The sequence below is a fragment of the Lipotes vexillifer genome, unplaced genomic scaffold, assembly GCF_000442215.2.
Source record: "Lipotes vexillifer unplaced genomic scaffold, Lipotes_vexillifer_v1.1 scaffold643, whole genome shotgun sequence".
Classification (NCBI taxonomy): Eukaryota; Metazoa; Chordata; class Mammalia; order Artiodactyla; family Lipotidae; genus Lipotes; species Lipotes vexillifer.
In genome coordinates, this window is record NW_006781628.1 from 321,268 (window position 1) to 332,730 (window position 11,463).

Here is an 11,463-nt window from a genome sequence, read left to right on the forward strand (position 1 = left end):
ACATACTAATCAGAACCCATCTAGAATCTACGTTGTTTAATCCTCCCAAGAAAGTGAATTTCATTAAGCTGATATTGCTTTATTCAAAATAATACATAATTCAAAGCAACTGCTATTCCCTAGCCAACCAGCTGCCTGATTGCTCTTTAATAAAAGTCAGATAATGGAAAGCTAGTTAACTCAAAGCCCATTTTTTTCCATCCCCTGTGCTTCACATTAAAAAGGTTTCACTATATTTTAGAAAGCAGATAAATGCCAAATATAGTCTTTCTTTCAAGCTTATTTTCAGTTGGCATTTGCACTGCATATAGCTCAAGTTCTCTCTGTGTACTACTATTCCTTAGGCGATCCTGACTGGGCAAAGACACCGCTTGAATCCTTTATTTCTAGAAAACGCTTAAAGACGTGTGATTCGGACTGAGCTGGGACTTTATATCGGTAAGACAGATCATTAGTCTATTCCCAGTACAAAATGGAAGAACAGTTGAGTTCTTCAGCTCCTTCAGAGACAAGCTTTCACAGGCACAGCTTCATTAATTCATTAAGTTTGAAGTAAATTCCCATATTAGTCGTTATCTGTACTCAAATATAAGAACAAAGGCACATTCCAAAGCCAATTCTGAGGACTCCTTGGAATATCCATTAATTTGAATGACCTTTCTGCTCTCATTCACATGTACAAATAACATGGGGTGATTGTAGTCTGAAGAGTCAGCATGTCCCTTACACTTACTAATTAAGATACATAGCTAGATTCATGAAGGGTCTATTATTTCATGGCCCCATTATATCCATTTACTTATTCAATATCTTTGGATTTAAAATATCAATATTCTCTCCTAATAAGAACACAAAAACTTTTTATGTCAAATGGAAGCGTTAATCCTTTCATTTTATATGTTATATGTCATTTTATATATTGACACATATAGCAATTTCCTTGGACATCAAAATTCATTGATTTAAAGGTCATATCTCAGTATAATCTATGGGTAATGTGATAAAATATGATGTTTAGAAAAATAATGTGAACTCAAGTTCTCTTCAGAACTTCACCTAACTATATTAAGAAGGGAAGACAGTTGGTATTTTTATGGAAATTTTTGTTCTTTTAAAGAAATCTCTCTTTTTTTTTACACAATATGGACCTTACCTTCTCTTCAATATATGCAGTAGGCTATCTCTGTAATCGGATGAGTAGGTCTGAAATAAGAAACTTTCCCCACCTTTTGGTAAATATATAAACTATTACTTAATTAACATAACTTTAACAATAATTATGTATTTTTCAACCAATACCTATGATAATAAGGGGAAGAGATACAGCCTGTAGGTAGGTAGGCAGTAAGTAAGTAAGTGTGCATAATCCAGATTTCATCTCCCACAGGAAAGGGATATTGCAGAGAACAAGTAGTGGTAGAAAGAAACAAAACTCTAAGATAATCCTTGTTCTTTGCTATCTATTCTCTTCAATGGTTAAAAAACATTCCTAAAGATAATCAAATATTCTTTAGATGATCACAAATGAGTTTTTTTCTTCCTTAAAAGACCTTTACTATTATCTTTCTTATATGGGCACCAGGATTCTCAATCAACTTTGAAATGCCTACGGCAGTCTAGTTGAAAATGCCGAAGCAAATTTCCCTTCCCTTCTGTTCAGTAGCCATGCTAAATGCTATAGCTATGTTTTAAAAATAAAGGTTTAGTTTTTCTTTTTCTTCTCTTCACTTTGTTCATTCAGTGTTTACAGAAACAGAGATCCCTCACCAAACTACGTAAACAAACAAACAAATTAGAAGAGAAGTTGGGACCAAGTGTGAAATTTCTGGCTGTTTTCCTTTCCACCTTTTTCTTCTCTCTACACAAGGGAATGCCTGCTCTCTCTTAAATTACTGCCCAAAGCAACTGAGGTGAAGAGGCCACCATCTTAATACCAGGTCAAAACAACTTCATTTCACTATGCTTGGGTTAAAGAGTATAAATGGTAATACACTAGTACAATTGCATAAACCACGTCCCTTGATTTATATTAGTAAAAAAGGAAATTCTATTAATCATTTTGCAACAAAGTATAGTTTGATGAAAAGTCACTAAGCTAATAAGAGTTTTAAATGTTATTTCACAGCATTTCCTGAAATAACTGGAACTTTGAAAAGACTTAAAAATTTGTTTCTTCTAAACATAATTACCTTTTAAAAAAATGATAGGTCATCTCCAAATTACATTTAGTCCATTCCTTCTCTCCTATGCTTTTTCACATAAAATAGAGTAATGGAAGCTTTTTACACAATATATAAACATGCTAGGGTCCCATCTACACAAAGACAAAGGTGAGCTTTTAAATTCAAGATCAAATTATATTCTGGAATTTATCTCAGAAAAGAGGCTAAGCACATTATTCAAATTACAACGAAGTAGATGATAAATGAGGATATGCATTTTTTTTTAAACTTGAGGAAACAAAATTGGACTAGGAAGAGGAAACACCTAAAAATAATTTCAGCAGAATTGTAAAATGTGTACAAACATCACACAGTAAAAATAGTAAATGTTAAACATTTGTCATCTCCTAGTGAAGAGTGTTGAGAGGCTCTAAACTGAATAGAGAAAGAAAAATTTTCAGAGCATATGACAATGCAGAGAGTGTAATTAAAACCATTTTTAAAGTTTGTTTCAAAACTAAATATGGAAAATATAATTGTTATATTTTAAAAAGCTATTTATTGTGAAGATTGTAGGACAGTTTTTAGTTATTAGGAAATTAATTGTATAGATTGTTAACATTTCCTAACTGAATACAATGTTTGGCTCCCTATCTATATTGAGCTTGGCATTCCAGAATATAACTATCTAGGGATTTATTTCGTTTTAGAAAAGGGTGTGGGAAAATGCAGTCAATCATACTTTACTGAAGTAAATGGCTTTAGGATAGACCTAACAGCACCACTGCCTGTGCCTAGTCAAACAAGCAAACAACTAAATGTTGATATTAAAAATATGAGATGCTGCCTTTTAGCTAAATTAAAACTCAATACAGTAAGTATCTTATTCTAGCAGAGTGTGGTGTTTCCAAAAGAAATGACAATCCTGGCTTTTAATAACAAAAATACAATTAAATAAAAGAGGTGTTTTTTTGGCCCTTCTAGCAAAGTGTCCACCCTCTTTATCCAACCCAAAGAATGAATGTGTTTATTTTTCTACATTCCAAGAAGACTTAAAACTTGAGAAAGTAGGGATCAAAGGGGCAGTTTAAAGTCCCTTTAGCATACCGTTCTACAATATAAACAGAAAACAATGCTGTCTGATGTTAACAACCAAAAAAAGACAAACAAATCCTAAATCAATGATTTAAAAGGCCACTTTAAGGTGTGTGGTTTTGTCCCTATTTGAAGTTCTCTCTTCATCCATCTATTGAAATGGGTCTCAAAATCAGTTTTCTGACTTTTCTAAGATAATTCAATATATGATAAATTCTGTTTCCTTAATGACCTCACTCTTTTCTTTGTATCTCTTCACTTGCTCATCCCTTAAATGCTCTGGTTTCCTAGGGCTCATCTTCTCCATCCTTCATGCCCTTTCCGTGATCAAACTAATCAGCAACCAACAATTCAACTATGAACTATAAATACTCCTCCCAAAACTGTGTCTTCTTTCTTCTAAGCACCAAAGTTATCTACCCATCTGCCCACTGAACATCTCCACCCAGAGGTCCTAAAGGTACTTCAAGTTCAATGTACCAACAACAGACTCGCTGTCTTTCTTCTAAAACCTGCTATCTTTGTTTTCTTTTAATTGCAGGGAACACTGACCCAGTCTCCTAAATTATACATATACAAATAAATACTACGTCTTGTAAATCTAACCTTCACACTTCAATAAAAATCAGCGTCTAAGACCTGGATCTGAATATGTCATTCCTTTGCTTTAAAAAAAAAATGAAAACAAAAACCATAAGATAAAGTCACTTTATTACGGTATACAAAGTCAGTTTACCCTTCCATCTCTAGATACTTCTCTCCTGCCTCACTCTCCAAAGACACACCTGTGCTCTACAGTACACATTACTTGCACTTCCCAAGTATACCATTCACTCATTCAATAAACAAGCACCTTCTATGTGCCAGGCACTGTTCTGAGCATTGGGGATATTTCAGTGAACAAAACAGACAAAGTTTCTGCCCTCATGGGCATACATCCTGGTGGAAGCAGACAGACAAAAACAAATGTATAATAGATGAGATGGTGGTAAGTGCCGTGGAGAAAAACATCTAGTTAGAAAAGCAATTCAGAGCAACACAACAAACAGTGTGTTCTGTACACTTATGACATCCACATGTCTTTAAAAGTACAATCATACTTCTATATCCCTTAAGTTAATTACATTGCAATTTAAATTATAATTTAAAAACACAACCCCATGAGTAATACTGAGATGTATAGTCGTTGAGAGGCATTAAAAACAAAACAAAACAAAACCAGCTTACTTCTGGAACAACCAATTATAATAATTTTATTTTTTGAGATTAAAGTTGATAGAGTCAAGAGTGTTTTTCTTTGATTCTAGTGTTTTAGTTGGCTCCTGGATGCACCCCAAAAACAGTGTTATTAGTGTTGGCACATTTCAAATTATGCCATGAGATTAGAATCTATAAAACTTAAAGTACTCATCTAGAATTAGTCTCATTGTTAGTTCATTGTCTCTATACCATGGTTTCAAATTTAGTGCCTACAACTTAAGACTCCACAGTAATATTAAAACATTAAAACATTAGAGACAGGAAATTTTTGCTGGTGATTTAAAAATAGTTGTTCAATTGTCTGAATCATTTAAGTACATAATATGTTTCAACTGTTTACGTAGAGCTGAAACAACCGGAGAAACCTACATAAGAGCACTGTTTAAGATATAGGATATTACTAAAGGATTTGACTATGAGCCAACGAAAATTTGCACAGACATTAATTGGACTGTTTCATACTCAGAAAAGAACAATGATCTGCCTTACCATCTAAATACTAATACATACTTTCAAAGACTTTAAAGGAACTCAGATTTTCCTCTGGGAATCTTCACTATTATTGTATTACATACGGCTCCAGTCTGTAGACATGAATGAATGAATGAATGAATGCATGCATGCTGGTGTTTTAGTGCTTACATAAATATGTAAAGAAAACTAAAGGGGGGGTTTTCAGATGTGGAAGTTAAATCTGAAATGTTTTAAACTTCTAATAACTAAATAGATATTAACCTCAGTGGAAGCTGAGTCTTACCTTAATGACAACTCTAACAAGGAGAATTCTGTCAAAGTTTTCAAACAATGATACACTTCATCACATTCTGAGGGCATAACGTTTCACTTCTGTCCATAATCCCTGAATCCTTACAAACATGCACATTGTGGGAAGCTCCTTTCTGTATGTTACATGAAGATCAGCTTCTTCTCTCCTCAAATTGGTTGGCAGAACGGGTAAACATCCCAGGCCCAGCTGAAATTCTGACTAAAGTGTGGGCCTATAGGAAATATTGGGTTGGGGAGGGAAAAGTGTAGATAAGCCAGTCTGCAGTGTACTAATAATTCCTGTGTTGGAGAAAAAAAGCAGCTACCACTGTACTGTAAGGGCAAGAACTTATGTTCTATTTCAAAACCAAAACCAAAAATGGCTGAGGCAAACTTCACTTCATTCTCAAGGCTGGGAGGAAGGAACACACATACCGCATCTGTGATGTCTATTTCATACACCCTTTGGAAAGTCCTGCGCTCAAAGAAAACAAGTTTGCCGCTGCCACATCCCCTTTGAACAGACGTACCGGTGACTATGAGTTTATCATCTGGACTGAAACAGCAGTCAGTCCTACAGACAAAAAGAGTTTATAAGTATAGGCTTATGATGCCACAACAGTGCAGTGATAATGAGTTAAAATATAAACAACCTCACTGTAATAAGAGACGACTCTTACATAGGGTTTATAGTAAGTCAGGCACTTATATTAATTCACTTAATACTCACAATAATCCTATGAAGTAGATACTATTATCCCCATTTTACTGATTAGGAAACTGAGGCAGGAAGAGTTTAAATAAACCTTGTCCAAGATCACAAAAGTAAGTGGTACAGCTGGGATTCGAACTTAGACAGCCTGACTCCCAAATCTGTGCTCTAATTTCTATACATTATAATATCTTTCATTGTAAATAACGTGTGGGAAAAACTCAATATAGACATTGACCCTGTCTACACACAAATAGACAGTATATGACTAACGTCTAAGTAGTGATTATTTTGATCAGTTTGGGAACTATTTTTATCAGCACTACCTCTCAAACAATTTGAGTTTTGTCAAGTCAAGCACCATGAAATGAGGAGCAGCTTGTACCGCTGGAACCTAATTGATGGCTGTGATTCAACAGCTCTTGTGATGAGAGGTCTAGCCACCTGACTGTGAATAATCTAAGACATGAGCCAAAGACGCTATCTAGGTAGCATTACTTGCAGCAGGCATAAGGCTCAAAAAATTCGTATCGGCTAAGAATTCATGTTTGTTTATCCATCTGTTTGTTTTAACAGATAAATGCCATGGGCAATAGACTGTGTCAGAGTTAGTGCTCTGATATTATACAGCTTCCTCCATTTGCTGCTTCCATTACCTTCACACTCTCCTTGTTGGCCATTATTTAATACAGATGAGAAATTTTATTTCTACCAAAATAGAAATTTTTGCTTAGGCACCAATTGTAGGACTTAGAGATCAAATCCCAACCTCAGCTCTTTGCAGAAAAATCTTTAAAGCTTCAGTTATCAACTTAGTAGAATGCAGATAACAGTGTTCAGCTACCCAGAGCAAGACAGTTTGAATAAGTGACGGTCACCGAATTACTGATTCAAATGATGATAAGAAAAAATTGAGAAAATGACATATAATATTCAGTAACTACGAAGAATTGCTTTAATGGTATGAGGATTCAAATTTTAAAAGAAAACAAATAAAAGACAGGCGGACTCTGTCATTTATACACTATTAAAAGAACAATTCAACCCTTTAAAATGTTTTTACTACCCCAAGACCTATGTGTGCATACAATATATATATTCACACACACAAATACATGAACAGCCATCATTTCAACTTCAAAAATAAAATTTTATATTCTGAAGAATGTACAAAATGAAAGGAAAAATAAAAATTCGTCTTTCAAAAAACCTATTTCAATCACTCTTCAAGTCCCTTTTCTAGAAAATCTAAGACACATGCTATAAATTAACATGAAGATGAAAAAATTACTTTTCCATTCTCTTGTGCTTATCGAATATTAAAAATATGCTACTTACATTGGGAACATGGTGGGAAGACCCGAGGCTGAAAAAAGTGGCTTATTAAACTGTCGGATGTCCCATAATTTTAATGTATCATCACCTGATAGAGGAATGAGAAAGGAAAAAAAAAGAAAGTAAATTTTGCAAAAAAGAACCAGCCCCAAGCTTAGAGTTTGCAAAACTTAGTGTATAACTATAAGAAAAGGAAGGGAGAGAGGGAGGCGGGGGAGGGAGGGAGAGAGAGAGAAAGGAAGGAGGCAGGAGGGAAGGAAGGCGGGAAGGGGATGCACATAACACATTTTACTTTTTAACTAGGGAGCTTGAGAGCCGTAGTTGTGAGAACAGTAGAAAGATACATGATAATGAACTAGCTTCCTAGAAATTACTTTCCAGATTGATGTAGCATCTGCAGGCTAGAAGGAACCCTGGAGAATCTTCTCTAAAGAGTGACTTTAGAGCAGATGGTAGTTTCCCTGTGGTATATCTGAGCATAACTTGACTTCTTAAGAAGATATTAATTTAGCAACCACCAGGACTGAAAATAGTTCAGTTCACAACAGATTCTTTTTCCCACTAGTGTGTGGGTGAAACTATCCATTAACATTAATGAGAGTGAGCCAATGTGATTCCTTTCCCTCCAGTGTAACCCTATCTGTGGCTATCATTCTTCACCTTGCTGGGGAGTATAGCTTTTCCAAGCCATTTAAAGCATAATTAATATTCTTTAAAGAATCACTTTTGAAGTATTCTACAGGGCTACTAACTAATTCCTGTTCATAATGAAAGCCAAAACTCATATAAGTAATATCTTTGCTGTTCTTTTTCCCCAGTGTCCACAGCTGAGACCTGCCTCAACCCCCTGGGTGCAATAAGGAATCAGTACCAGACGCAAGTGAGGTGAGTGGAGAATTCAATAAAAATCCCCATTCTCTCCCCAGCAACCCTGACTCTGAAACCCAACTTTTGGCAGGTGCACTAATCCACAACTGGCTGGATTGGAGACCTGCTTATACTGGAAGAACTTTGTAGGACTCACCTTTTTGCTTTTAGTGTTTAAAAGAAGGTTACACATCCCCACAATCCTCAAACAATAAGAAAACATTAATCTGTATTAAACAGTTTAGTTAACCTGGAAGGTTCTGGAGCTAGCAGGAGCACCTTACAACACTCTGGGGACTCTGCTGAACAGAGAGACTTCCATCTGGTATATTCTATACATCCAGGAAGGAGAATGGTGGAATACAGTATACATGTTCTGTAGACGACATGTCACCCAACAGCTAGTATAGGATGGAAGGGGAAGGTAAAAACTATCACTAAAATGGCTTTGACTGAAATGGAGTTAATTCTATACTTCTAAGGCAGTAATAATCAACTGGGTGGGGCTGGGCTATTTCAGAATCCTCCAGGAAGAATTTTCAAAGTACACTCCTCTGTTATTCCCCTCTTCTTTCCCCACTCTACCTCGGAGATTGTGGTATACCACTCTAGAGGTGCGAGAGTGAATGTGAGAATTTCCTAGTGGAGGATTTGTCATTTTGAAAACCTTCCCAGGGGATTCAGATACATTCTTGGGGTAAGAATCACTGATGTAAGTACAGAGTATAGCACATAGTCTTAATTAAGAGTCATCTTAGGACTCAAAGAACAGGTTAGAATTGATGAACCAAAACATATATTTTATACATATCCATCTTTGCCATGTATATCGTAAATAGAAAATACATGTGCATGTGCTTTGATTTTTTTTAAATTATGTGAGTGAGGGTAGTTTGGGTATAATATATCAATAGAAGGCTTCCTTGGAAGAAGGAGAATCTGGATAGTTTCCAAGGGTAAATGGGCATGGACCAGTTAAACTGAGGGGAGAGCTGTGCCAACTCTATGTTCACCTCACTTCCATACCCTCTACATCAGACTGTAAATTCTTTCAGGAAAGGAACCCTGCTATGATGTCCACAGTTTATGCCAAGCACCTGGCATAATGCTTAGCTCAGATCAGTTGCTCAATATACAGTAAAGTGAGTGAATGAATGACTAAACTCAGTGTTGCTAGATTAATTTGGCCTGTGGAATAAAGACTAAATCCTTTATGTGATATTTAAGGCTATCTGTAACATGGCTCCAACCTACTTACCTTGATTCTTTTCTCTCCCCACAAATGGGCCTACTGGAAGATCCTCAGTCATGCCCCATACTTCCCCCTAATGCTTTGTTCAATAGTGAGTGCCCTCACTATTTTATTATCTCCTTCTATCAGCGTACTACTTATTCACGTAAGATTTAGCAAAAAGTTGGAAACAATCTCTATTCAATCATATGAGTGTGGATAGGTAAACTTACAATACGACCACACAGAATTACATAGCTGTTAAAAAAAATAACATCCAGGTATACAAACTTTTTTTAACTGAACTGAATTAGTGTTTGAACTGAAAAAAAATCAATGGTCAGCAAATAGAAGAGTTTGAAATGCCAGACCCAGAACTATAAAATGATACAGAAAGAATATAGAATATCATCTACAGAAGTCCATAAGGTAGAGGCAATGGTCATCCTTGCAGGCTCCAAATGCTGATGGAATTTGGAGCTAAAATGAAAACTTAGGCAAAAAAGTATATATTTTCTAAATTTTACTTGATAATTTTAATAAAAGAATGTTGCCAAGTTGAAAATGCATTTTAATGAAAAAAAACTAGACTGGCAAAGGTACATTAACAAAAGCACAGCTATAGCTTTACTAAGCACTGGGATATTAGTGTGACATTTGTTAGAGTTACATACCATCATTTTATATATAGAAACATATTAAAAAGAAAGCTTCTAACCTACCTCCACGAGAGGCAAGGACATTACCATCATAGGAAAAAGTCACGCAAGAAGTATCTGTGCCTGGGTCATGAGCTTGTTTATAGTGGAATTTAGGATGAACCTGTTTGCAAAGACAAGCAAAGTGTTAACATCTCATCTGAATTCAGATGAGAACATTTTTGTGGCAAGAATATTTTACTCTATCATCCAAAAACTGATATATAGCTACATGAAAAATATTAATTTCACCTGATGATAGTTTTTTTATTTTGGAAAAAATTTCAAAGGGCTTTTAAAAACATCCATTTGCTTTAATAAGCGAAAAGAAGAGACAAGGTTAAGTTCTAGTAGGAGATATTTTTCAGACTGCCTTAGCAAGCTCTGAGCAACACAAGATTAGCACCACATTTAGCTCTTCTCATTATACTTATAAAGTTTTGGGGACCATTTCCTACAGTTATCTGAAAGAATGAATATAAATAAAAATTACAAATGAACATATTATTAACTCAAAAATATTACTGTATTCCTAGTATATGCCAGACACTGTGCACACGGTTGTAAGTCTTGAGCTATCTTTAGTGTGCCTGTAGGATAATGTTGTTGTTGATGATAATGACGACAGCTAGCCGTTACACAATGCTTACCATACCCTAGGCACTACATTCTTTTACTAACTTGCCTATGGTGCTCACGTTCACTCTAGAAGATTATCTTCATTTTACAGATCAGGAAACTAAGCACAGAGACTTAAGTACCTTGTCCAAAATCACAGAGCTAGTAAGTGGTCGAGTTAGGAGTTTGAACCAAAAAGCCTACCCTTAAACACTACCCTATACCCCCTCTCTACGGATGTATGTTATTAGTCTTTTTACTTGCAATGTCACTTCTGAACAGTTAATGACTTATAAAAGTAACTCTACTACACTAATCTTGCCACCCAGTTATGATTCAGTAACCAGAACAGGCCAAAGTACTAGGGAGTCAATTATCCCAGATCCACCAGGCTGGACAATTACACAGTGAATGGCCAGGGACATTACTAGTGATGACAGCAAGTAGGTCTCTCCTGGCAGCCACAGGTATAGGAATACAAATGACCCATCTCCATCAATTTGCAGCAACCATAACAAAGAATGAGTCACAAAACAGAGCTCATGTACATTAGCCTCCCAATAATATCCCCAACACTCCATCACTGAGCTTTCACCAAAAAGTTTCCAGTAATGAGGACACACTACCTCACAAAAGCAAGCCTTCAAAAAAAAAATTGTAGGGCTTCCCTGGTGGCGCAGTGGTTGAGGGTCCGCCTGCCGATGCAGGGGACGCAGGTTC

General features: G+C 35.8%; 1 protein-coding gene across 1 annotated transcript in view; it reads right to left on the reverse strand.

Moving 5' to 3' along the window:
* LOC103091284 (WD repeat-containing protein 70) overlaps window positions 1–11,463 on the reverse strand; it is a 108,178-nt gene that overhangs the window by 43,790 nt on the left and 52,925 nt on the right. Inside the window, exons 2-4 of the mRNA XM_007454809.1 lie at window positions 10,150–10,249; window positions 7,333–7,417; window positions 5,718–5,856 (exon numbers count right to left, since the gene is read on the reverse strand). Coding sequence (XP_007454871.1) covers window positions 5,718–5,856; window positions 7,333–7,417; window positions 10,150–10,249 — 324 coding nt within the window. The remainder of the gene's footprint in view (window positions 1–5,717; window positions 5,857–7,332; window positions 7,418–10,149; window positions 10,250–11,463) is intronic.